This window comes from Folsomia candida, unplaced genomic scaffold (genome assembly GCF_002217175.1).
Source record: "Folsomia candida strain VU population unplaced genomic scaffold, ASM221717v1 Fcan01_Sc003, whole genome shotgun sequence".
NCBI classification, from domain to species: Eukaryota; Metazoa; Arthropoda; class Collembola; order Entomobryomorpha; family Isotomidae; genus Folsomia; species Folsomia candida.
In genome coordinates this window covers 10,172,618-10,197,535 of record NW_019091195.1, presented here as the reverse complement: position 1 = coordinate 10,197,535, position 24,918 = coordinate 10,172,618, and the positions used below count along the sequence as shown (strand labels likewise).

Sequence of the window (24,918 nt, the reverse complement as noted above, 5' to 3'; positions counted from 1 at the left end):
TCTGAATTTTGTCCCATTGCCCCAAAATGATGTGGGAGCCAATAATACCCGGACTTTTTCCACCACACGGTGATCATGCTAGTTTGTTATTTATAATATAAAATAATTACGACGTATAATAAAATAGTTAGTAACCACACATTTTACAAGTATGGATCATGTCGTGGCTTCATTCTAATTGGACAATATCTGAGTGTATCCTCCGCATAGGTCTCAATGTTCAACCTCGAGCCGGAACTTGATTTGTCAAATCTGGAACCACCGGAGGTGATTGAAGTGATTCGCAAAAATCAACCACAGACCGTAATTCCTCCAGAACTGGAAGATGAAAAAATCGCTGTTGTCGCCGTGATCGGATCTGGAATCACAAATTACACCGGATTCAAACGAGCTTTCAGACTTGCGATTGACGCATTTGGGAATGTTCGCATCTTGGGTAAAAAGTCGAAACAACAAGAACGCAGCAGTAGGGACAATGAAGAGACCGAAAAGTCGGAAGAAATACTTCAAGTCGTAGAAAATGTGGGGTCAGAAGATCAACAAGTTGAAACCGGCGATGGGGTTTGGAACACGGACGAGGAGAAAGTGGATAAAGATCAGACAAAGCCATCCAAAGTAAAAGCTGCTCCTACAATCAATGATGATAAGAATAGAGACTTATTACTGAACACGGTATGCCAATTCCCTTGAATAGTTCAAATATGACAAATAGTTGTAGTTGTATTATAATGTTTCTGATTTTTTATTTAACTTCTAACTAGTGTGAAATTGACGCATTTTTTGCAAAATCAGAAGCGATTCTATTCCTTAACCTAAGTGGTGCAGATGACCCGTTAAAATTACTTGATGCAGCAGAAGAGCTGCAACAAAGTATTCAAAAATCGGTAATAATACATGATGTTTAGATATCTACAATTATTGTTTGTATAGTTATTAATTATTAATTATAAGGTTTGGATTTGTATTGATTATCATTTCACAGGGTTTACTTCCAGTTTGGTCAACTATGAAGTCCATTTACTGTCGATACTTGCTCCTCATCTTTTCTCTCTCGCATGTTATATTCTTCTCCGAGAGTAGAAGCTCCTTTAATACTAATTATTTACACCTTTTTCGAATTCTTGATTCTGTAAGATTATTAATTAAGCCAACAATGAGTAAAGTGTTGGAGAAAGTTGGAACGCTAACTAAGGATTGGAGTTACCATGCAAGAATTTGTTCACCACGGATGCTGTTTCTTTTCGAGGTTGATCCAGGCAGTTCGGCCTATGACCTCACGGCAAAAAATTTTCATTTTGGAGAATCTGATAAAAAGCAGGCTCAACTGGAAAGTCAGATCTACAACATATTTAGAAAATGCAGACTTGTAACAAATATTAGGTATTATTAATAGTTTCTTCACGCGAGGGAAATCATGTATGAATGAGGAAATACTTCGTATGATTTTCTTTCTTTCATTCACAGTGCCAACTCATTATTTGCCATTCCTTCCGAAGAAGACTATATCTTTCTTTTCGACAAGACGGCTGAAAAAGTGTCCTGTCTCGACACATCACCTCAAGAAATATATAAAGAAACAATTGCTCAGGCATGTAATATGGAAACAACGGGTGACAATCTACTCACATCGCTCTTCCCAACATGCAAAAGTGCATCGGGGACAAGTATTCAATATTTATCTGGGGCATCGCTTCAAGGGCAGTCCCTTTATCCAGTATCTTACCATACAATTCTCAATCAGTTCAAAGAATTCATTTTGCATCATACTCGTATGGCACTGGAGAAAGGATTTGATGACGACAGTCGAAGAGTTGCAGAGCACAAGCACTTTTTCGTTGTTCCTACTCTGGGCGAGTGGAAGATTGGTTTTCAGATTTTATACGACGTTCTTCTTAACCCAGGCAATAAAATGAAGAGAGTGACGGAAGTAATAGACACAAATTTTTATTATAATGTTTTCATAAATATATATATATATATAAATACGCTAAATGTGTAATACTTGTAATTAGTATGTAAAGAACTTAATTGCTTATTACTGTTATTTTCTGTTTATTTTTAGGGGTTCGACAAACTCATGAGGTACATTAATGTGGACTCGGAATACCTTCATAGTCAGTGCTCAACAATTTTCCCCAAGATATTCGCTGTGTACCAAAGGGGACTTCCGGAATTTTATTCTGAACATACTCATCGACGTCGGGTATTGGCTTAAAACTTGTGTAACTTATGTGTAAAATGGACATGTATCCAATTATTTTTATTTATAATACTCGTATTAGTTAACCCATGCTATGAATGCATACCTGACCATATCGCGAGGTACGAATAGTTTAAACTATAACCGTTAACCTTGGCTTATTTAATTGTTCTCCATTTTTATCTTCCATAATACAACCATCCAGGACATGGAATACTACCCTGGTAATTTTGCCTCATTTTACTCACATCACAAATTTTGTAATCGAGAAGAAAGTTTTCAGCCATAAATATTGTTCATTGACAGACAGAATTGATCCATAAATTATGTAACGTAAAAACCACCTTCTAAGACCCCTACTTAACTTGACAAAATCTGTTTCCCAAATTCAGTGCTGGGAATGAAAACCTGAGCAACTTTAACAAGCTTGTTCCCTTAAATTCCAGGTTAAATAAATTGGCTGAGAAGTGCGAGCAATATTGGAGAAGAGGTCGACAACAGTGTGAAATCTTGAGTCTGTTTAACCACCCTTGTGTTAATCCTCTACATCGGGTTCCTCCTGATGACAGCTTAGAAATCTATCCAGCTCCTGAACTGTATGGGAATCAATTCAACTAACTCATAGTCATAAGCACTTGTACATTATTCATTATTAATATGAATGTTTGGTTTGTTACTAGCGATTCAAGTCTTCAAGAAATGAAACATAATGCTGGCGGTAGAATAAACTCTCATTGCAACTGTGGGAGAAAAGAAGGGTATAGAGATGAGCCGTTTACTATACGTGAAGCAAACTTTGGCTTTTATCAAAGAATTGGGAAAGATTGTTGTGATCGACTAGAATGCATCCAATTTCCTGTCTTTACACCCACAGCTAAATCCGAGTTATCGTTGGAAGACATGCTGAAAATTTTGAAATTAAAATCTGATGCTCAACAAAATGATCTCAACAACAAAGTTTGCGTAGAAGATAAACATTCGTATGCATCCCAACTAATGGAAATCGACTTACGACAAGACGAGAATGAAATGGGCGATGAATGCGACGACCCTTCAGACGTTAGTCAGGAGAGTCAAGAAATGAACGAAGTGTCTGAAGAAATACAAAACGATTCGACTTCAAAATATGATGATTCAGAGAGTGCTTCTACTGCTGGTACACTTGTGTTTGAGAATGCTGAGCAGGCTTCACACAACTACTCTGACCAATCTGAATATCTCCCTGGAATGATACATTCAAAATCACCGATTGGATTACTTCCAAAATTCTCATCTTGGTCTCTTCTCAGACTGGGGATGTCAAGGTATGGATAAACTAAACAATTTAATAAGGTATGCCCAACGAGATAACCTAACCTTAGAATATACCCAATTTTTTCTCAAGTTTGTACAATCACTCATCTGGTATTTCGCCAAGGACTGGATTCCTATCCGGAACGCATTATCTCTTACCTTGGGATGTTCAAGTGAAAGCTGAGGCAGGCGTTTCAAAACCAGTTCCTCGGATTATTCGGGGTCGGAGACATTCTACCAAACCCAAGCCAATTTCAGATGAATTCAACGTCAAAGTATTTTTTGGTTACGAGTATGAATGTCATCGAGGACATCGCTTCATGGCAAATGATGTAGACAAAATTGTAAATTTCAATATTGGGAATGTAGGACTGCGAGAATCTGCAGCTAAAATTGCAGGGTCAGACTTGCCATTATACTTTAACTGTCCTTGCAAGTAAGTTGAAATACGGAGGAGAACGTACGACCTTCCAATGGCAGATTTTGATGTCCTTTGAATACGTTGTACCAGTAATGGTGAGTGTCGCAAAAGTGAAGAAGACCAGGTCGATGGCTGCCCCCTCCACTCAAAGACTGAAAATGGCAAAAAACTTGAAAAATAATTTTCAAAATCTGATAAAAATTGTATTTTGGGGGAAGGTTTGAACGAGTACCAACAGTACCAACAGGGCTTTTTCGACTTTGCTGCCCCTTTAAGTGGGTGCGGCAGGCGTTAGAGTAGCTGTGGACCCTCCTTCATTTTTCTTACGCTCACCTATTACTACAACATATCCAAAGGCTATCAATCTGGCGTTGAAAAGGACCTATGTTCTCCTCCTATGTAGATATATTCACAAGTTTCCTATAAAAATTAATGTTAATACATTTTTTAAATGTATTTATTCACAGAGAAAGTCGCGACGGACGAACAATGATTGCTCAACTACTTCGAGTTCATATTGTTACCCCAAAGGCCCCCGTCCATTGCATGATTTTTCCCAAAGTCCAACCAGCCAGTTCGCCTTGTCCTGTATTCACTCCTGGAATTTCCGATCCAGTCAAACTTGCTCCTTCGTCATACTGGGTTTTAAGACTACCATATTGCTATGTTGGGGATCATCAGATTTATAGCCCCACAACGGACGATAGGTCAAATTCAAAACTGCTCAAGGAACTAATAAGTGTAAAGTCAATGACTAAAGCAGAAACAAAACTTTGGGAAAATGATAATTTGTAAGCCGAAAATTGTTCGTTTTTATATTGTATTTTTATTAAACTCTTTGCAATAAATCATTACATTTCTATTAATATGCTAAAAAGTTAATAAAAGTTGAGTCACTATAAACAATTTGTTGAAAACGTCTTTAACAATTTTAACAAAAAATTGGAAAAAAATAAATATAAATACACAGTACAGTTCAAAATAGCTTGCACAGTACAAGTCGTACTGTGACAAATATTTCATTATATTACGTTCAGTTTTCACGTAGAACTCCAACGAAGAGGGATTAGAAACGGTTTCCAACTGCAATCCAAATCCGAATACGAGCTGCTTCCATCGACGAATTAATTAATTAATTAAATAATATGCTACATAAAATTATTTCCTATCTGTCTCGTTATTTTTTATTGGGAAATTTAACGCGACTAATATACCTAATTAAAAACCCTAACCACTACCTTTAAAGCAAGACAAATCTGGTCAATTTTTATATTTGTTAAATAAAATTATTAGCTGCCCATGTATGTACGTACAAGATATTAACTGATTTAAAAACTGTAATGTCCGATAAAGCTATACATATAGTTTAGAAAACAAAATAGGAAAAAGTCGTCTAACGAACAGTGGATAGCCATGATATTACGTACGCCTATATATATATATATATATAGCACAATAGTGCAGAAAAAAATTAGTTATGTCATAATTAATTACGTCAAAAATGTTTTGCTTTTACATCATAATAGTAGAGATAAATTATAATCATGTTTAAATACCTATTAACTATACATATGTATATAAGACTAAAATCGTAATGTTGCGCTGCACTTTTTGCTTCCTTTTTGTTTCTGAGTTTTGCTAATCAAATGATTAGTTTAGGCAGATGTGGTACGAGCGTCTTGATGCTGCTTTGGCACAACTATCACCTGAGACATTCATGAAAATTACAATCATCACATTACAATACACAACCAATATTAACGTGCTGACAACAATTAAAACTAAAATATCACAGATCACTCATTAATATTGGCATTGACATATCTGACCCCGTAATTCCAACGAGACTAGTAATAGATACTAGATCAAGTAGTATGTAGCTAGTACTTTTAACTTGAGAATTAATGGTAACAACAAACAATATTTGTAGTGCGCCACCTCAGTTATGTAATCGATAGGTCAACCAAAATCTTTCGTTATTAAGAAGAATTAATTCAGGGACGATAAATTAAATTGAAATATCCCACCGTTACAGTTTATCGTATACACGCATTACGCGTATATAAGAAACCTGATACAGTGATATATTTCAAACTTTAATTGTAATATAGTTATAACAGCTATCATCATATCGACCACTATGTGGTTATAGATATGTGTGTCGTTTCCATTTCGTGGTCCCACTGGTTGGTTGGGGAGTTGGTTTGATTGTAGGCGTTCAATTTTGGATTTATCGTTGAAGCAGATTTCTTCTGGGACCGGTTCACAGTAAGCTGCAAAACTACTCTAGAACCCACTATCCACATTTTACTTGACATAAATGTGTCTCATTTTAATCAATACTTCAATTAATGATGGCAACAAGAACGTAGATAAATGAGACCATACGACGAATAAAAATATGTAAGATCTTTGAGAGAGATTCAAAGTAGTAATTTCACTACAAACAATCTGGTGACAACAGGTTTACAACAGAATGACGACATCAAGGTAATAAAATTAATGATTATAATAATTAAACAATTCAACCACTTTACCTTACTCTTTGAGATAATATTCCCGTATTTGTCCTTCACAATTTTCAATACCTTGCGGGGCTTTGTAGTTATCCCAGCCGAGTTCGTATACAGGTGCATGGATTTCGCACTTTCACTCTCTGCTCCATCCAGCGGATTCAAGTCTCCTGTAAAAGCTTTGGGGTTAATATAAATCGATGACCTAGAAGAGGCCTTTTGACGAATTGTATCATGTTGTGCCGTGACTGTGTCAGGTTCGTCAGAACCGGTGAGCTTTTTCCGAGAAGCTGCTTTTTTGCGCAATATTTCCTCTCGCAACTTTGCTTGAGCTTCCAATTTCCTTATATATTCATCGTCAAGCCCAATTGTTTTCTAAAAAAATACGTTAAATTCAAATAATAACAATTTTAAATGACATTTAGTTTTTGACAACTAAATTTAAAACGTGATATTAGAGATAATAGATTGATCACCTTTGCTTCTTCGCGAATTTTTAGTAATTCGTCAGTCTTGGGATCTGTTGGTGGAGGAGAGGGGAGCCTCTCACAGCGACTTTTTGGCAACTAAAAAAATATTTCGTTAAAAAATAGATGCTACACATCATTCAAGTTGCTCACAAATACTTAGAAAATCGTGCTTACTTTGTCGTAACTGCGATGTGGAGATTCTTCGTCATATTTTCTTTTAATCGGATACCTATCGTGACTTCGTGAGTACTCATTTCTATCAGCATAGCTTCTGCGATCATATGAACTGGCTTCAGACTTCCTATCATGGTCAGATCGTGATGTATGACGATCTTGTTTTTGCCCGTGAGCACGACTATCCAGCTCCGATGATGATTGCTCGCGCTGATAGTTATCATGAGTTAGCTGATTCATTCGGTAATTCTGAGTTTCATCTGTCCGTGACCCACCAGAGTGAAGATTATGATCAACCATTTGAAGTTGTTGTTGCTGTTGATGTACAAAGACATCGTTATTCTGGTTCGGATTGGTTCCCATGTGTGCTGGTAGATTATAATTTGAAGGCATAGTTGGACCATGAGGTGGAGTAGCTGGCCAAGAATTAGCTTGTGGTTCAGGCCATCGATTCAAATGTTGACTATATTGTACATGCTCCCGTGGTGGCGGTTGTTGTTGTTGAAAGAATGGGTTTTGTTGTTGGGGGACATTATTATTATTAGTATTATTATTATGAGGATACATCTCATGAGGGGGAGTGACCATCAAAGATAATCCATGCTGGCCTTGTTGTTGCCCACCAGGAAAGCCAACTTGTTGTGGTTGAGGGAAGGGCTGAATTGGTTGTCCGGTAAATGGGTTAAACTGGACACCAGGCATTTGAGGTGGTGGCATTTCAGGTCGAATAAGTCCTTGTTCCATAAATAAATGTGCTTCTTGAGGGGAAAACATGTTAGGACCAGGAGGGCCTGGCATATAATTCATGTTGTTATTGTTGTTGATGTTAGGCTGTCCAAGAAGGCCCGGATTCATTGGCATTCTTGGAAATTGATTTTGCCCTTGTGGTAGCCTTTGATTTCTCCATTGATTAGGGGGCATATGAGGACGGGACATGTTTGTTCCTCCACCACGAGGTCGAATTATTGGTCGCGGCTGGCGCATTTGCATAGGTAATCTTGGATTGTTTTGTCCCATTCCCTGTGCGTTTAACATATTTGCTGGAGATGGACCTTGCATTCTTGGCCTTGGCGGCGTTTGGTTAGGAAATGGGTGGTGAGGACCTTGTTCCATAATTTGTGGTGGGCAATGAGGATTTGGAATGCGAGGAGGTTGGTTGTAGCCTGCGAAACCACGCCCCCCTTGAAACTGTGGAATGGGAGGCCGGAGTCCAAGTCCATCCATTCGAACGCCAATCCCACGTGGGCGATGGAATTGATTAAAATTTTGATTTCCACGAGGTCGATCTCCAAGTAATGAATTCCTCATTCCGTGAAACCTTGGACGAGGAAATTGACTAGGTTGATGCTGTTGTCCATGGTTGGGGTTGCGACCCCAATTTCTTTGATTATTATTATGATTATCAGCAGGTGCGGCTTGTTTTCCACTTCCTAATAAAAAAACAAAGCTTAAATTCTAACTCTAAGTAAATATTAAATTTTAAAACATTATTGGAATGCTTTTTTTGTGAATCCATATCTAATACCCAGTGTCTGAATTGGAAAGGAATTTGGCTTGATCTGTTGCGAACTTGTGATCATATCTTCTGTATTTCTCTCACTATGAAATCGTGTTCTAGTGTTTCTATCGCCGTCATCATCGTCGTCTTCATCGAACCGGCCGCTATCTTCGTAATCATCGGTGTAATCTTCATAGTTTTCTGGCATTTGATGCTGATAACCATCTGTATTCGGTGCTACTACATTATTTCTTAATGAGTCACTAGCGTTTGAAATGGTAACTACTCGAACGGGTGCAACTTTTTCGCTATTAGAAGGACACATGGGAGGATCATCAGCAAATTCTAATCCGTCGTCTTCGTTCAGTTCTAGATCCAAAACGTCACTAGTAGCAAGATAAAGTAAAAATTAAATAATTATTCATTGATTTTGTAGGTGAGGAAATTCAATACTGCTCTGTGAAATGTTCCTTCTTACCCGTCTTCGGCAACAGTATGTTCCTCATCCTCAAAACCTTGAGGATTAGCAGAACTTTCGCTAAATTTCGAATAACGAGGTTGAACCTACAGATAAACAAAACTTAGTTGGAAGAAGTTCACCAACAAAACTTGTACCACAAATAAATACAATTACAATTCCAGCATCCTCATCATCAGATCCTAGAAGTGCATTTTCGTCCAGTTCATAATCTCCTTCCCCATCAGATCCATCAGATAGATCCATTTTGTATGAATAACAATCAGAAAAGTCAATTCCTTCTCATTGTTGTATTGTATGGTTAACAGAAATAAGCATCATTGTGTCCGCAGCTCTTCTTATCGATTTTATTGTCAAAACCTACATACATTAGAGTATTAGTCAAACAAAAATTGTGTTGTTCTACTTTGCGCACAAACCACAATTCTACTCAGGATCAATAAATCAATCCCATATCACTAGCAATATCAAATCACAAATAATGCGACGTAGATTTAGACTGGAGTCAATTTACAATTCACAACCGTGCTTGTATTACCTACCAGTGCAGCCCAACAACACACAGCAACAGCACACTAGTTTAATATCTGTCCAGCTCTGCGTCTGATAAACCAAACATCAACTATATTGACAGAGGTCAAAACAATTAACTTTTCAAAAACGTCGAGTTCACTATATTTTAGCAGTTAAGTAAAATTGGGGTTATAAGGTAACGGCATCATAGTTGTTGGCGAAAGTTTGAGCTGTGGCGGTTGGGTTGAAAGTCACAAAATTCCCCCAAAAGCGCCATCCACAGTCCTTCTTTGCCGTGTCATCCAACTTCCGGTAAGTTTATCTGTTGTTCTTGGTCGACATTGTCCCACAAAAGTGAAAGTTTGTCAAATATGTCGCCATCCGCCTAAAACAGTCATGTATTGTGCCATAAACAGTGCTAGTTAGCAGATTGCACTACTGACTCACTAATACTGGAGGTTCAACTAGAACAAGTTGAACAAGTGCAATTGCAAGCAAAGCTACAAAAGCTAGTTTTGTGCAGTGGAGGTATTTTTGTGCTTGAGAATATTATTAGTCCGTCTGGTGAACAGGAATAGTGAACATATTGGTAAGTGTTTCATCGTAAGACATAAGAATATGTTAATGCACACATACAAGTAAAATTACGGATTGTCATTCATCATTTAATTGCGTACACTACTGCGGCAAGTGCAGTCAGACTATAGTATGGGCTGATGTGGTATTGTGGCGTTAATGACGAAATTAACAAGAGGCTTAACTGAGATCTATGGGTAATTCATATCAGCATCATCATCGCCACCCATGATTTGGATTGCATGATTGTGCCATTGCAATACCAAGAAATATGTATTTTTTGTGGAAGATTATGCGTATCGTTCAGTTTGAGTTAACGACGGCGTGTAATATGTTCAACAATTGAGAAATGAAGTAATAAAAGAAAATCAAATGATTATGGAATTCCCAGGCAGTAAGACATACTGTTGTATAGAATTTAACCGACGAGGCAGTTGTTGGGCATAAAAAGTTCATTTCATAGTTTAAAATTTATTGAAGACACTGCTTTTTTGGTTGTTATTTGTTCTAGCTGTAACAGGAAAATCCTTAAAGGAGAAAAAACTGCATATTATTCATCCCCGTGTCATGAGATAGGTTCGAGAATTAAATATTCTTTCATTTTATTACGATTTAGTTCAACACAACAAGTATACATTAATGATGGCGTGGGTGGGTGATTCACGACTGATTAAGAAATTTTATTTGACAAGTGTCTCGGAATTGTAATGAAGAGGAGATAATTTTAAAATAGTAAATAGTTCTGCAAGTCATGAATCGCGTATTCTGTGCAATACTGCCTAAAAGTTACTCATGAATGATATCAGGTTGTTGACTGTTTGTCGTTGGTCAGCAAGATCAATCGAAATGTAAGATTTACTTGGGATGTGATTTAATAATGATGAGAGTTGTGCTGGATTCATGAATGAACTTGATTTTGTATACATATGTAGAGTTTTACTCCCTTGTAAGCAGTAAAGATAAACCTTAAATGCTAAGACTGTTAAAAGTAATTGTGTGTGTGTTCAAAAGAAAAAGTTACAGATAATGATTAGTATTTGCCTTATTTCTACAGGAGGAAGTTCATGACTTGAATTTTCACTCCCTTCCTTCGCACATTTTGAATAAGTCATGGCAGTTTATGGGGATTGGGTAGATGCCTTGGGGGAGCGCATAGGGGCACCAGGTGAGTTCATGAAACTGGAAAAATATTCTCTTATTGCTTATTTCGGTTCGATAATTCATAAACTAAATTAAACGTCATAGGTGCTGCCCTTCGCCTTCTTATCTCCTTACTAATGGGTATAAAATATTATTATAATAAATATTAAAATATTATATGTCTTGACTTGGTGCCTTTAAACAATTATTATATTTTACTATAATGGTGTATAGCTTACCCAATGGCATTTTTTCATCGAAAGTTCATGTATGGAAAGTATCATAATTTACAACACATTTTATTCATCTTGTGTGGATCGTATATTGGATACTTCAATTATGGTGAGTTTGTTTCAAGCAAAATGTCAAATTCTATATACTTAATGTAGTAGTAAGTTTAATTAATGTTTCTACATAAAGGTTGGCAGCTAATGCATGCATATGTCTGCATACTCATCCAATACGTTGTGGTTTGGGTTTCCCGTGGAACATTGTTTTCGGTAGTATTTGCCTTTGTGTTTCAAATGGGGTATTTATTGGCAGGTAATATTAAATCATTCAAGTGAAACAAATATCATAATGTATCTAAAAAAAATTATAATTTTCTCATAGAATATTATCTTACGGAAAGTGAAAAGTACGACATCAAATGGACGTAAGTTTATTACAACGTTCCATTGAGTATGTACATACAAGTTGTTCCTCGACATGACTCCTACCCAAGTCATTTTGCACACATGAAAGTTTAATTAGAATTCGATAATTTAATAATGACACTTTTATTCCTTTTCAGAATTCCTCACTGTGTGCTGACTCTAAGATTAATTGGGCAAGCCTTTGACGTATACGATGGCCACCGTGATTTCGTAAGCTAATGATCATGTTATTCTTTTAAATACAAACATGGCTGGACTGTATATGAGGTATATATTTGTTATTATAGGATGACCTATCTAAAGACCAAAAACAGCAAGCTCTTAAGACAATGCCTTCGCTACTTGCGTCCGCTGCACATATATTCTACCCGGGTAGTTTCATGATCGGTCCGCAATATCCGATGAAAAGATATTTGGATTTCGTCGAAGGAAAATTTAGTGAGGTAATACTTATCGACTATTAATACACTTTTTATAATTGAAAAAATTTATTAATAACACGAAGGCATATAATAATATTTTGTAGAACGGAAAGCCTTTTGATAGCATTGGACCGGCAATGAAAAGACTCGCTCTTGGATTGTTCTATGTGGGCATATTCCAGATTGGGAATATTTATGTAAATTCCGAACTCTTGTTCTCTTCAACTTTCAAGGTATGTTAATGTGATGACCTAAAAATCAAATTCAGGGGTGTATTATGTATTTAATACTATCTAGTAATTCATATATTATTTGCATAGTTCTAGTATTGACTCTATATTTGTTACAGAATCTCAACTTCATTATGAAAATGCTGGTCGTGGGAATTTATGGGAAAATTGTGCTTTACAAGTACGTAAGCTGCTGGATTGTTGCAGAGGGAAGTTGCATATATTCAGGTATTGCGATTACATAATATTCTATAAACTTGCTAATAAGTAATACAATTAATAAAACACATAATTAACGTTTTTTATTACATAGGAATCTCGTATAACGGGAAGAATGACAAAGGTGTCATACAATGGACTGGCTGTGAAAACATTGACATATATTTGTTTGAAAAGTCATACAAATTTGGTCATATGGTTGGATCATTCAACAAATGCACAAATACCTGGGTTGCTCAGTAAGAGTATAATATGCAACTTATAATGCTCATATTACATTTATGTATATCTTTCGGAACAAGTTCCTCATATGATAACTAGATTATATATATTTTTTTAGAAATGTGTACAAACGGTTAAAATTCTTGGGGAATCGACAAATCTCTCAAACTGCAGCATTAGTATTTTTGGCCGTGTGGCATGGATTACACGTAAGCGCGCAGAATATTACATATTTTTAGACATTCTGCAGAATATGTAAGAATATTCAGAACAAAATTAAATTGAATTTCTTATTTAATTTGCAGAGTGGGTACTATGTATGCTTCTTTATGGAGTTCCTCATTATGAATGCTGAGAAACAGTTTGAATCTATAATTACTAAAAATTCTGCTCTAATGAGATGGCATAATAGCACTATTGGATTTTGGATCAACGTTGTTATACTCAAAACATTCGTCATGTGCTATTTTGGTTTCTGCATGGTTCCTTTCACCTTATTGAAGTATCGACAGTGGGGACCCATATATAAAGGTATTTTTATTTGTACATTGTAAATAATGAGGTCATAATACATACAACAATAATGAGGTTTCTCATTATTTTACAGATCTTTACTACAGTGGTTTACTAATCTTTGGAGCATTTCCAGCATATGCACCAATAATCAAGTGGCTTGTAAAAGATGGAGGAAGCAAACCACCGCGACGCACCGAAGGAGGGTTGGAGAATGGATCTGGGCCATCTAATACGATTCCTCAAGAAAAAGCAAGCGTAAAATCTGAATGATTGAATGAAAAAGAAACTACTAATAATAAGACAATGCAATTAGAACTTAATTTGATTGTTAGACTGACTGTTATAGCGCCCTACTCTGGGCTGATACAAAGAATATGAACGTAGGAAATAGTAAGAATCAAACACGACATAGGTTTATTGGTACATAGAATAAGTATTTGCCTGTTGACGCTGTCCTAGAGTTTAAGGTGCCTTGAATTGAATTAAATGTGACTTAGATTTTAGGTGAAATCAAGTGTCACGAACCTATTTAGGCTTGATACAGGAATGTTATATGATGGGTAGTGTTGATTAGAAATAATCTGCTCCTCAAAGATTTTTAATTCAATATCGAGATAGCAGTCTTGGTTATTATAAGTTTACAATAGGAAATAATATATTCACGACTAACCGAGTATAACAGAGTAAAAATAATAAATGTTAAGTAGCTTCATGTTCGTTAGGAGATGAAGAGAAATGTGAATGGACATCAAAGTGTCTACAGATCTCAGACCATTATTGCATCATATAGCTTGGACAAACAGTCCAAAGCTTCTTTGTTTATTAGACATGTTAATTTCGACAATTATGTTAGCAGTTTGCAATAAACTTGAATCAAAATAATATGCCCTAGTCAAATGCAGAAATATCTACGAAAGTACCACGTGTTTACGTTGCAGCTATATTATTTAGTTTAATTCGTATTTGCGTATTGTGCACAGACTAAATACGAAGTCAAAATACTTTTACAATTATAACTTATTCAGGATGACTCTGCTACCTCGCCAGTTAAATCGTTTGGTTAATACTATATAGCCATATACCCATATAAATAACTATCTCTTGTAGTTTTTAAATGGTTGTAGCTCATATATGTAAGTGCCGTATATGTAATTTATATCGCAACTTGTAGGATAGTTAATAAAAAATAATCATAATTGATTATTATGACGTGTTTTATTTATTTATTCTACTTAGAGTGTAAGCGGGTACTTTTTGGTAACAATAGTTGCTTCATGTATAATAATTGGTCATTGAATTGGACTTGGTAGTGACTCTAACATTGAAGAACGAACTCCTGTCAAAGCTGCTGCCTGTATGCTTGAATTGAGACTGGGACCTTTTGTGCAGTATGCCATTTGCTGACCGTGGCTGCAATGCTCGGTCGACGGTCCGTTGACAAGGAGTATTATGAGTCCTGTTATAGAAACTAAAGTTCCAAATATTGCAGTGGCAATCGCTGGTAACTTGTGCTTGCTGAGGAAAGGAGATGGGTCCAAACGGATGTAGCAAAGAGCAGGTAAAATATATGCCAATGGCATTGCAGCCAGTATTCCCTACAACAATATTATTCCACAGTTAAAATTAGCCAGCTTAAAAATCAAATCGCAGTCCAATGGCAAAGTACGTACATTCAGTTCCAACACGACTCCCAAGCAGTCCGTGGATATTGAAATTACATAGCACAATAGCACGATCAATAGAGTGATGCCAAAGTGTCGAGTTGCGGTTGGGGGTTGTTTTCCAGAAAAGAATACATTTTCAATGACATCTCTCGCCACGAAGCATTCCAAAGGAAATGTGAGTAAAATGGTGAGGCAGAACAAAGTCCGAGCCAAGTTGATCAAGTCATCGTTCCAACAATAGTTCTCCAAAAGGTCACCTATGCACGAATACATATGTATATTTTTGACCAGCAAGTAAGTTTGCATCCCTTCCTACAAATTGTTATCATCATCAACATTATATTGCATAAAACGAACCTTGAACTTGTCCGGTGAAAGTGGCGTAACCAACCATGCTGAAGACCACGCTTACCTATGGGAAATATCCAGTTGACATACATAAGAGAAACGATGCAGGAGAAATAACTATGTGCTATACGAACCAGGAATGAGGATCCAACAGAGATATGAGTCACTGTTCCCCATTTTGCTTCCGTAGAATTTTTAAGCGATCCATAAAGCATAAACGTGTTGTGGTGACACATGAATGCAAATGCAAAAACTCCGATTGCTGAAATCACTCCCCCAGGTTTTATGAATGACCATGCATCTGGAGTTGGAGGTCTGAAGAGTCAAAGAGATAATTATAAAATCTACTTGTATGCAAATGAGGATACAAAACACTGATGATGATTACATGTGCATGGTTCCAAGTCTCACAATGATCGCGAGAAGAATAATAGCGATGGACACCAGCGAGAGAAAAGAAACCTGGATAATTTATAATTTAGGTTAACGACGAACGGTGTGACCCATATTTATGCAAAAGGGCTGCACCGAACCGAATAACTCACCTTGGATAAGTTAGCAACATTTCGGTACAATGAGAGTGGAAGCGTGCAAAAAAGCGTGGCTAATAGCACCACACTCTCTCTTTGAAACTCAAGTTCATCCGTATTTTCTTCCTTGGCCGAGGAGAAATAAATTAACACTTTTGTCAAGGTGTCTCCCACAATTATGTTATAACTAATCATTGCTATATTCGGATTACAAAAGAGTATTCAAATTTTACGACAATAAAAGTCAAATGCTATCTTCCTTTTGATTTTTGGTATACCTATGACTGGATACATGAACTGAATTACGGAAAGAATGTAGAAGCCAGGTCTCCCAAATGCAGATTCCATCATTCCCTAAATATGACATGGAGGAAAAATTACATGTGAAATAATCGCCTTTCCCCTGGTCAGCATACCTGATACGTAAATGATCCTGCCAGATGTCCGGCTCTGACCATTATCAACAACGAATAATCGGTAATCACTGCCACTAATGCCATTAGACCCAGTCCTGCAAATAATCCAGCTTGGTGTAGCGCGTATGGCATTCCTACATGAAATCAATTCCAAAAGAAATCATTAGTGCGTTCAAGTGTGTGGCTAAATTGAGTGAAAGTATTATGAACTGAACTATGACCAGGTACATATATACATATCTATATCTATATTATGGATAAATACTTCTCTTGGATAACTCACCAATCACACCACTGCCCAGGATTGAGTTGATGTAATTGTAGCTTGCATGGGCAATACTACTCTTTCGCTCAGTTTCCTCATCCATGTCCATCTATAAGCACGCAGGGAGAGCAATTTATTTCCAGGAAATGTTACATTTTCCATGAAAAAGGCAGAAAAATTCTATGAGGACAGAAGAGGAGCGTCTTCCTCCACCCACCTGCTGAACGAGTTGGCTCATATCATTCTCGTTCACGATGGAGGCTGGGCTCGTTGGAGATGAAACGTTGCTTCTTCCATTCTCAGGATTTCCGGGTGCCTGGCTTTTTCGCCCTGGTCCTGGTCTCCCTTGGTTGGTCGTGGTTCTTCCCGTCGTCGTCTTTTTCGAACCACTCTTCTGCAAAAAAATGTCAAATTGCTGAAAAGTATGATCTCATTTGTAATATTTTTGCCTATATGTAAGTATATAGACTAGGGAACCATCGCTAGAAATGAAATCGTACCCTATTCCTCATTTCTGAATAGCGTTTATAATTAATTAGACGAAAAATTATGTTCAGAAATAGTTTTAATACGTACTTAAACGTTTTAAAATGCCCTTCACGTACAAATCCAGGTTTCTCCGCATTCCATGGTCTGCTAATATCTTAAATTCCTATACATATGCGGACATAGAGCCCATCGAAGAAAGAGGCGAGAGGGTGAAAAGCATGGAATTTCTTTCTGGTAAAGTCAGGAATTCAATAAAAGGAATTTCCTTTTCTCACCAGCACACCACCATTTGTTCATCTCAATAACGAGAAGCTATAGTTCCATCCAGCAGCAGCAGCAGCAGCGTAATAATGGACGAGGTAGATCATCGAGATCGAGCACTTCATTAAATTGCTTTCTCCTTCATTTCCCCTCCAAAAGACTGAATAAAGAGCATGGAGCAGACAACCGTTGGAGAAATCTCACAACAGAACTCGTCCACAATCAGCCGTCAAGTCTACTTACATTAACATTAACATTACACAATATTCCTTTAAAAAGCCATGGTCTTAAGATCCCCAAAGCCTTTGATTTTTTTATCCATCAACCATCACTGCAGTGATTTTTCACTGGACTTTCACTTTCCTTACTTTCCCTAAGCAATAAAGTTTCCTACTGGATGGATGAAGTATGGATGTAGACATTTCGTCGCTAACGAAAAGCCGTCCTTTCTAACCTAAATGTGGATGAACTTCGACTAAATTAAATCAGGTGTATGGTAAAATACGCCGACTAGCCACCGCTGGAAATGGGTGACATGTTATCACTCTGAAAGCTCTATAATGTTATTATACCTCGCTCCATAATTTGATCACGGAGGTCTATTATACTTTCTTGCGTATGTAAACCGTTTCAATTAACTGAGCTCAAGGAGAATTAGGTCAACATCGGTAACCACTCGCGAAAGGATGTTAAATATGTGCCATATTTCTTTTATACGGCCGGAAAATCTGGATGCTTGCAAACCTAAACCTAATTCCGGGTTCTTTACACAATTCCTTTTCCAATTACTTATACATTCAAAGAGAGGGATGATAGAATAATGGTACGCAGGTAGATTTGAGATCCGCCGAGTCCTCCTGGTCTAACCAGATTTATAAACCAAGGAAATTGATTTCATAGTGTGCACGGCCTATTTCGTGAGCCAGCTCAAAGACTTTCTTCCATTACATTCGGTTGTCGCTACTCTTTGCTCTTCCGCTACACGGTTCTTCCATCTTCATATTTTACGAAAATGCAAATACCAAGCCAAAATTAGAACCGACTCTCTTTCACCCACTCACTCCAGAAAAGTGAAGCAAGAGTCCTTTATAAGCTGACTGACAACGTTCAAAAAGATGGTGAAAGGGTTGAAAGGTTAAGCGTAAAATGTACATATTTATTATTATTTGAAAGGAACAAAGAGTTCGGTTTGGACGTTGCTGATGACTCACACGTGCTACTAATCCAAAGTAATAACTGAATAGCAGACTACTTGGCGGCCAACAGGTGAATCAAGCTGTTATTCTCTTATGTACATCCTATGACGTAAAATCATACTCGTCTCACCTGTTGAGGTTTCCCATTAGTTCCTCCTCCTGCAATCGTGGTCAAAGTGGTTGAGACCTGTTGATTGACTTTAGCTGCACTTGCTGGTCTCGTACTCACACTCGGGGTCGAATTGAGAATATGACTTTTCTCCGTAGGTTTTGAAACCTTCTTATTGCTGGCGTTGTTATCACTCATTTCGCAAATCGTCTACCAATTGGTGGGTAAAACAGACTGTTTTAAACAGTTTTTGACGAAAGTAGCAGCTGTTTTACTTCCATTAACGCCGTTTGAAAGAGTTTTATTATTCTGATTTTGGGTATATCAACTTTAATTCACATTCTTTATCCAATCTCATTGTTGCACAACACATTTTCAGCATGTCGACTCCCTTTCACAAATCATAGCCGCTTGTAATTCAACCATGGCTGCAGCACATAGGCCCAAAAAAATATAATGCGACTCTTATTATGTATATTGCACCTTTCGATTAACCACAATTCAGAGGGGTATGACAGCACGACTAAAATAAACTCGCCACCACACCGTGCTCGACAATGCAATAGTATCAGAACGGATGCATAAATTTACACAACTTTTCAAAACTTAGGATTTAAACGTGATTCTTCTGGGAAATCAAGAAAAATATAAAAATGCAACACAAAATTTGCCAATGCGTACAGGAAGAGCAACAGTTGGGCTGTATGCAATGCAATAATGCAGCCACGTAGTTGTAAACAACGGTTCTTTTGCTAAAACAAAGTGGTTGGAGGAAACGGATCAAGTTGATAGCTAGCAGAGCAGAATTTTGCGATCCGTCCTGACTCTCCTCACTACTGCCAAGTTTCGATGAGATGCAATGCCTAAAAAGATGAGCAAGAAAGCTTCGGGTTTCTACAGACTTGCGAAGTTGAGGGTGGGTTTGGGGTGGTTACTTGCTTGTCGTGGTGTGGGTGGCAGTGGAGCAGAAATAGGAAAGATTCGCTTGGTTCATCATTATCATCTCGCTTCAGGTAAATACGTATGTGCAGCACTCTGCAGTAATGATTCAATGCAACATTTGATACCGGATTGACCATCTTTTTTCCACTTGTCGTTAGTGAGCGAGGAAATCTACCGTAATAGCGCTCTTTGTAATGCATCTCTGAAAAGTAAGCTATATATTCAGCAGAAATAGCGCAGCAAAGCCTATTTCCTTGTTCTATTCTGCTGCTCCAAAATGCACAAACTTACTCGAGCTGCTATCAGAAATTGAGTTGCCTTTCCACGCTAACTCTACCAAAACGCGAGCTACCAGTAATGACTGATATACGTTATGTAGTATATTTGAGTCAATTTGAGATTTACTAATACCATTGTTTTAAAAAATATTGAAAGCGAATAATACTGAGCTCAATAACCTCATCAAAATCTCATACAAACCTTCTAAAATAACTTAATTATTTGTCACAATCACTTCAGTAGTTCTCATGTCCCATCTTTTGATTTCGATATTTTCGATCTTGTTGTACCTATCTGGACATTATTAATTATTTATTGTTTCATTTATTATTTATGTAAATGTGCATGTTGTACATATGGATAACTTATAATTTCTATTTTTTGAAAAGTTTTTCATCACATTTTATTCCAAGATGTCGACTAAGGTAGACAACGGTTTTTATTCAAAGGAGTATATACTTTATATTTAATCAATGGTTTGGGTCAATAAAAACGTAAATAGATTTTTACCCCCCCCCCCCCCCAAAAAAAAAAAAAAGTTTCAAAAGAAATGCAAAACGGTGAAAACAAATGGGATGTAACAATCGTCAAAACAAAAATTTCAAAATTCTCAACATTTGACCTCAGGTCATTTGATTACAGGATCATCGAAATTGATTTCTTAAATCCTCGTCGCTCGTTAAAAAGTTTTAACCGATCATGAGTGAGGGCTTTTAATAAAATTCATGTGTATGATTCATACCCATGAATTTTATTCATACCGTATGAATGGTACCTTGCGAGATCATGTATATAGATCAGGCTTGTGCTGGCAGTAACATGCGACGTTGAATTTTGCATAACAATTTGGTAATCGAGTTAAGGGCCATCTGAGAAAAATTTAGAAGCGGACTCTGACCGTGACTAAATCAAATCTGCGCACTGTAGATTTTTATAACAATATAATTAATTTAAGAGTTTCGAAAAATTATATATCGTCATATACCTTCAACCTACTTTGACAACATTATAAAAGTTCAGAGAATAAATTCTTTGTTTGCTCTTATTTTATCTTAGTTTTTTTAACTCACAATAGATGTGTTTTAATTACACAGTAATCATTAATCAGCACTAAGTAATTATAATTATAATAATTTTTTCTGTTTTCATTAATTTTGAGATTATGGATTTTCAATGAAATCCATAATCCGTTTTCATGATTTCCTACTGACTATGTTTTAGTGAGATTGAGTATGTCTTAGGATTGTCGGGCATTGTGTTGCATCAAACCCCGACTCAGCCATGTCATGTCGCAAGTCTTAAACACGGAGCTAGGATGCATCGCACTCAAACTCAATTGAGATAAAATGAGATTAGGATACGTTTTTTAACGCCTAAAAAATACAGCATATTTCAGTCCTACACTAAATAAAGTTGCTATTACAAAAAGTGTTATATTTCAACCCCTTATCATCGTATCCAATAATACTACCAGGTCACGGTAAGTGTTCTAACTAAATTACAATGAAGTAAAATATCAAGTTTGCTCCTTAATAACTCTTTACTCCATTATTTTAGTCTCAATTAGCAATTTATAAGTTATTAAAATGAAGTTTAGTTTTTGAATATATGGTGACATGTGAAAAGATTTGTCGAAATACACTAATTGAGAATTTATTAATTTGTAGAAATTCGATTCGGCACCGAACCGGCTTAAAAACAATATTATTAATCGGAACAAAGGAATATTGTTAAAATCATTTGGATTTTAAGAAATGGCAGACCCACTCAGCTTACTTCGACAATACCACGTCAATCAAAAGGAAATTGTTGAGAAGGATTTAAAAATCCTTTTCGGCGAGTTTGCATGGCCCAAGAATGTCAAGACAAATTACATGATTTGGGGGTATGAATTAATAAAGTAGTTATTTTGTAACAACTGTTAATGATTTTTTAATCAATCTCAGTTCGGGAAAAGATGGACAAGCAAAGGAATATTATACATTGGAGTGCCTGCTGTTCTTATTAAAAAACATTAATTTGAGCCATCCTGTTTACGTTCGTCACGCTGCTGTAAGTTTTCAGATGTACACCAATTCTAAATTCCTAAAACTATTTATATGCTGCTTCCGATTCTAATTTTTTTCTTGTAGGCTGAAAATATTCCGGTGGTAACTCGGCCGGACAGAAAAGATGTTTTGGCTTATCTTAAAGGCGAGACGGCTGCATCGGCGAGCATCGATAAGTCTGCACCTTTGGAAATTCCGACACAAATCAAAAGAACAGCAGAAGATTCTCACGAATCTGCTGCTAAAAAGCCAAGATATGAGGAAATGCAGTTTCAAAAAGTGAAGGAGACGTTGGCTGCTCGTCTTGACGGTGAGTAGGCTATAAAGTATTACAAGATTTTGTACAAGGTTCAATAATGGTTTTTTATCTGCGTGTTTAATCTTTTTTAGCCCCCCGTGAAACTATTGTCACCATTAATAATATCAAGTACGTTATTTTCCTACTTTGATGGTTTCCCCTGATTGTTTCAGAGTTGTTAATTTTTATTTGTTTTTTAAAATAAAAACAGGTCTCTCTCGGAGGCCATGTCAGTTGAAAAAATTGCTGAAATAAAAGCCAAGCGTCTTTCAAAGAAACGAACCACAATTAAGGGACATGATGATATCGAAATGGGTATGGTTTCGAATACCTCAAATTCTTAAATATGGGAACGTGCTACATCTTGCTTTTTCATATTTTTCTTCAGGTTCCGAAGTTCGAGCTATGTTGGATTACGATTTGGATGTTACAAAAGACATCGTCTCTAGAGAACGACAATGGAGAACACGTACAACAATTCTTCAGAGTAATGGCAAGCAGTTTGCGAAAAGTATTTTTGCAATTTTACAATCCGTTAAAGCAAGAGAAGAAGGGAAATCGAGGTAATATTATACATACATATACAGCACGAATACGATTATTAGTAGATGACAACATGGGGAAGCAAATTTCTAGTAATACTTTATTCATTATTAGGCCGATGACTATGTCCGTTCAGGCAATAACTCCCAGACCTACGATACCTGTAAAATCTGCGCCGCCGGTTGAACGATACAACAGATATAATCAACCGGGATATAATAGATACGATCAAGAAAGGCTACATAAAGATGGTATATTGCATATCAAAATTATAATTATTAAAGTCAATGACGTTTGTTTTGCTCTTTCTAAGTAAATGAGGATACTACTTTTTGTTTTGCAGAAACCGAAGGGTTCAAAATTGATCTCCTTGGATCTTACAGTGGGCTGTCCCTAAAAAGTGTTACAGACGGCACTCTAAATAAAAATAAATCTACTCCTCCGACACCCAGCACTCCTGTCATTTCGTCATCAATCAACGTAAGTTTAAACTTTGTTTTTAAATTTTAGGTATAATAATAATACTATAATGATTTATCCATTTAGCAAACCCCTGGAAAAAGTCCAATAATAACCCCACAAAATAAAAGAGTTTCACGAACACCCATAATTATTATTCCTGCTGCAAATACATCTTTAATAACAATGTTCAACGCCAAGGAGGTATTGCAAGATTTAAGATACATTGGGTGAGTTTTTGGTCTCAAGGAGATGAAACTTTTAGTCTGGTCAAAAGTATATATTTACGTATTGCACTATTTTGCAGGAATGAAGAAAAGAAGGCTCAAGGAGGTAAAAGGGATAACGAAATACTAATCCATCGAATGAGAAATGGAGAGTCAGTACCGTACAGGGTGATTGACAATCCCCAAAAATTAAGTCCTGTAGACTGGGAACGTGTTGTCGCTGTATTTGTGATGGGTCCAGGTGAGTGAGTGGCGAGATACATTGGTTACAACTCAAAAATCAAATCATGCTGCATAAGAAAAACGAAGGACTGACTTTGTATGATTTTTATAGCTTGGCAGTTTAAGGGTTGGCCGTGGGATGGGAATCCGGTTGAAATTTTTTCTAAAAGTAGGTAATTATTTATTTCAAGAATTGTTGGACCTGATATACAAGGTATATTTTTGTTCAATTTATAGTCTGCGCGTTTCATTTGAAATATTCCGATATGAAACTTGACGCTAACGTCGCTAAGTGGGCAGTTAACGTCATCCAACTATCTAAAATTAAAAGACATTTGGATCGCGCTGCTTTAATGACCTTCTGGGAGAAACTTGATTTGTAAGAGTTTAGCTTAACTTAAAATACAAAAATACGGTCAAAAAGGTCTGATATATATACTATTTTTTACTTTTCAGATACATCGCAAAAAGCAAACCGTTTCTTCGATATTAATTTTTTAACAATTCCCTCAATCAATATAGGTATACAATACATATATTGGTATTATTGTATCTCGAAAACTATTCTCGTAGATTTTAGAGTTTTATTTTAGACTTATTTTTATTTTCTTCTTTTTTATCTACATACATTTAGACAGGAATCACGGATTAAACCGTTACGAGAATAAATTTATCATGATCGTCCACCGAAATAAAATATGTAGGAATAGAGTTTAAAGTGAAAATTTTAGTTTATATTCAATAATGAAACCTTATATTTTGACACCTAACATTTTGAAACCAAAAATTAAAAATATTATTGGTCCAGTTTTCATATTGAACATATATATATATATAAGTAATTCTGTTAGTTCTAGGTCTGTTTCATAGACGTTAATTTACTCTTGGGATAGCAGCGTTAGTGCATTAGTCCTGGAAGAGAAAATGAACTATAATTAATGCATCCTGGTTTGTTGTGAGAATAAAATGATGGAGTGATATCATATCAGAACTTTATGTGCGACCTCCTGTCCGAAATTCCAATTTGTTGTCGCTACACACCATTTTTCTCATCCGTCGTCGTCAATTCAACCATGCATTC

General features: G+C 36.5%; 5 protein-coding genes across 10 annotated transcripts; 3 read left to right on the top strand and 2 right to left on the bottom strand.

Annotated features, from left to right (window-relative positions):
* The first annotated feature begins 44 nt into the window (after positions 1–44).
* LOC110846956 (protein SMG8) lies at positions 45–4,813 on the top strand. 2 transcript variants are annotated; one of them, XM_022093794.2, is made up of 11 exons: positions 45–672; positions 762–884; positions 983–1,380; positions 1,465–1,927; positions 2,063–2,203; positions 2,283–2,322; positions 2,406–2,424; positions 2,647–2,796; positions 2,881–3,504; positions 3,585–3,929; positions 4,382–4,813. In XM_022093794.2, exons 1-11 carry the CDS (start codon positions 217–219, stop codon positions 4,707–4,709), a joined length of 3,087 nt encoding a protein of 1,028 aa, XP_021949486.1. In that variant the 5' UTR covers positions 45–216; the 3' UTR covers positions 4,710–4,813. The 2 variants fall into 2 exon arrangements, with proteins under 2 accessions (XP_021949486.1, XP_035705609.1); XM_035849716.1 differs by lacking the exons at positions 983–1,380; positions 1,465–1,927 and having other exon boundaries at positions 46–672.
* A 4-nt stretch (positions 4,814–4,817) lies between these two features.
* Positions 4,818–9,731, bottom strand: LOC110846285 (RNA-binding protein 33). Of its 3 annotated transcripts, XM_022092979.2 has the most exons (8): positions 9,590–9,731; positions 9,204–9,407; positions 9,048–9,133; positions 8,597–8,955; positions 7,072–8,501; positions 6,904–6,993; positions 6,452–6,802; positions 4,818–5,620 (listed from the first exon to the last, which is right to left on the bottom strand). In XM_022092979.2, the coding sequence occupies exons 2-8, from the start codon at positions 9,291–9,293 to the stop codon at positions 5,570–5,572; spliced, it is 2,457 nt and encodes an 818-aa protein (XP_021948671.1). In that variant the 5' UTR covers positions 9,294–9,407; positions 9,590–9,731; the 3' UTR covers positions 4,818–5,569. The 3 variants fall into 3 exon arrangements, with proteins under 3 accessions (XP_021948671.1, XP_035705610.1, XP_035705611.1); XM_035849717.1 differs by having other exon boundaries at positions 4,818–6,802; XM_035849718.1 differs by having other exon boundaries at positions 4,818–6,802; positions 9,586–9,726.
* A 9-nt stretch (positions 9,732–9,740) lies between these two features.
* On the top strand, positions 9,741–14,744 carry LOC110846287 (lysophospholipid acyltransferase 5). 2 transcript variants are annotated; one of them, XM_035849721.1, is made up of 14 exons: positions 9,741–9,872; positions 11,191–11,301; positions 11,382–11,417; positions 11,511–11,618; positions 11,697–11,819; positions 11,889–11,931; positions 12,070–12,142; positions 12,220–12,375; positions 12,459–12,587; positions 12,704–12,812; positions 12,898–13,042; positions 13,144–13,234; positions 13,331–13,556; positions 13,633–14,744. In XM_035849721.1, exons 2-14 carry the CDS (start codon positions 11,247–11,249, stop codon positions 13,809–13,811), a joined length of 1,473 nt encoding a protein of 490 aa, XP_035705614.1. In that variant the 5' UTR covers positions 9,741–9,872; positions 11,191–11,246; the 3' UTR covers positions 13,812–14,744. The 2 variants fall into 2 exon arrangements, with proteins under 2 accessions (XP_035705614.1, XP_021948676.1); XM_022092984.2 differs by having other exon boundaries at positions 9,842–10,149.
* On the bottom strand, positions 14,738–19,666 carry LOC110846286 (putative sodium-coupled neutral amino acid transporter 11). 2 transcript variants are annotated; one of them, XM_022092983.2, is made up of 11 exons: positions 18,841–19,666; positions 16,982–17,158; positions 16,783–16,873; positions 16,500–16,633; positions 16,362–16,437; positions 16,099–16,280; positions 15,942–16,015; positions 15,688–15,868; positions 15,563–15,617; positions 15,212–15,462; positions 14,738–15,136 (listed from the first exon to the last, which is right to left on the bottom strand). In XM_022092983.2, the coding sequence occupies exons 1-11, from the start codon at positions 19,015–19,017 to the stop codon at positions 14,831–14,833; spliced, it is 1,704 nt and encodes a 567-aa protein (XP_021948675.1). In that variant the 5' UTR covers positions 19,018–19,666; the 3' UTR covers positions 14,738–14,830. The 2 variants fall into 2 exon arrangements, with proteins under 2 accessions (XP_021948675.1, XP_035705613.1); XM_035849720.1 differs by lacking the exon at positions 18,841–19,666 and adding an exon at positions 17,341–18,473.
* A 1,669-nt stretch (positions 19,667–21,335) lies between these two features.
* LOC110845942 (parafibromin) lies at positions 21,336–24,833 on the top strand. The gene is made up of 14 exons (XM_022092502.2): positions 21,336–21,520; positions 21,708–21,925; positions 21,987–22,092; positions 22,173–22,398; positions 22,479–22,515; positions 22,598–22,701; positions 22,775–22,949; positions 23,044–23,180; positions 23,273–23,409; positions 23,476–23,618; positions 23,696–23,856; positions 23,950–24,006; positions 24,075–24,216; positions 24,294–24,833. Exons 2-14 carry the CDS (start codon positions 21,795–21,797, stop codon positions 24,328–24,330), a joined length of 1,593 nt encoding a protein of 530 aa, XP_021948194.1. The 5' UTR covers positions 21,336–21,520; positions 21,708–21,794; the 3' UTR covers positions 24,331–24,833.
* Positions 24,834–24,918: the final 85 nt, after the last annotated feature.